Genomic DNA, 1,039 nt, shown 5'->3' with positions numbered 1-1,039 from the left:
TGTTTGATCATTTTAACTAAATTTCCTCTTGAATGGCGACCTAGTGTTTTGAGAATTGCTGCAGGCCGCTGGTTTTGATTATTGTGTGTGAAAACATATTGTTTATACCTCTGTGTGAAAACGAAACAATTTTTTAAAGACTATTTTTGGTCTTTAGTTGCTAACCAGCAGTGAGCTAACGTATTGGCACAGCAATACGACACTTTTTTGCTCTTGGATTCCGCAGCTTGTGGCGTTTGTGGTTATGTCCTTTTGTATCCGCGGTTTTTATCTCTCAACTAGATGCTAATGGTCGCTGTGGGAAAATAGCTTTGAGTTGGAGTTGCTGCGGCGTGTGTTTTATGCGCTCTGGCGAAAATACCGAATTGCGGCACATGCTTTTTGATTCCTTTCTGTTGCACGAGTCAGCAGGGTTAAGCTACGTTGCATGCGCAGTGCCGCAGCTTTCTACCTTATTCGTTGTATTTTTTGACGTTTACTTTGTCTTGGAATATGTACTTCTGACAAGTGAACTCTGCCCATTGGCCGTTTATTTTTCTCAACATTGGGGTTTGGTTTCCTCCACAAATTGATTTGTGCGATGTTAGGTGCAGTAGATGATACTGGTAAGGCAAGATATGATGGAATGCTATGGTGCTGCAGGTCCCTTCAGCTGACCATTTTCTTTCAGCTGTCGCATGCATTACATAACGACAATCCTTCATATCCACTGTTAATAAATCTTTAAATTCTAATTTATTCCTTATAACTTCTCCAACCATAATATCTTCATTAAGTGCTCTAAAATCCATATACCATCCAAAATTTCTGAATTTAATTGGTGACTTTAATCATTTTCTCACAGGATCATAATCGACAAATTTCTTTAACTACATCCCTTGATAGTGTGGACGCATAACCAATGGTATGCCGTGTAATTTCATCACTAAATTCTTTATAATAACCAATAGCCCTACCCATATTCAATTTCTCTCGTGGAAGCACTTCCATATATTGCAGATACAATGGAACCCTCATAAAAATATCGTTGTCTGCTTTC

The 1,039-nt window shown here is 38.7% G+C and overlaps 1 pseudogene across 1 annotated transcript; it reads right to left on the bottom strand.

Annotated features, from left to right (window-relative positions):
• Positions 1 to 503: 503 nt before the first annotated feature.
• Positions 504 to 1,038, bottom strand: TEOVI_000668400:pseudogene (annotated as a pseudogene). Its single transcript is given in 2 exon segments — positions 504 to 857; positions 859 to 1,038. Coding segments are annotated over 2 exon segments (534 nt in total).
• Position 1,039: the final 1 nt, after the last annotated feature.

The sequence above is a fragment of the Trypanosoma equiperdum genome, assembly GCF_001457755.1.
Source record: "Trypanosoma equiperdum strain OVI genome assembly, contig: ctg_1606, whole genome shotgun sequence".
Lineage (NCBI taxonomy): Eukaryota > Euglenozoa > Kinetoplastea > Trypanosomatida > Trypanosomatidae > Trypanosoma > Trypanosoma equiperdum.
This window is presented reverse-complemented; position numbering and strand designations above follow the sequence as displayed.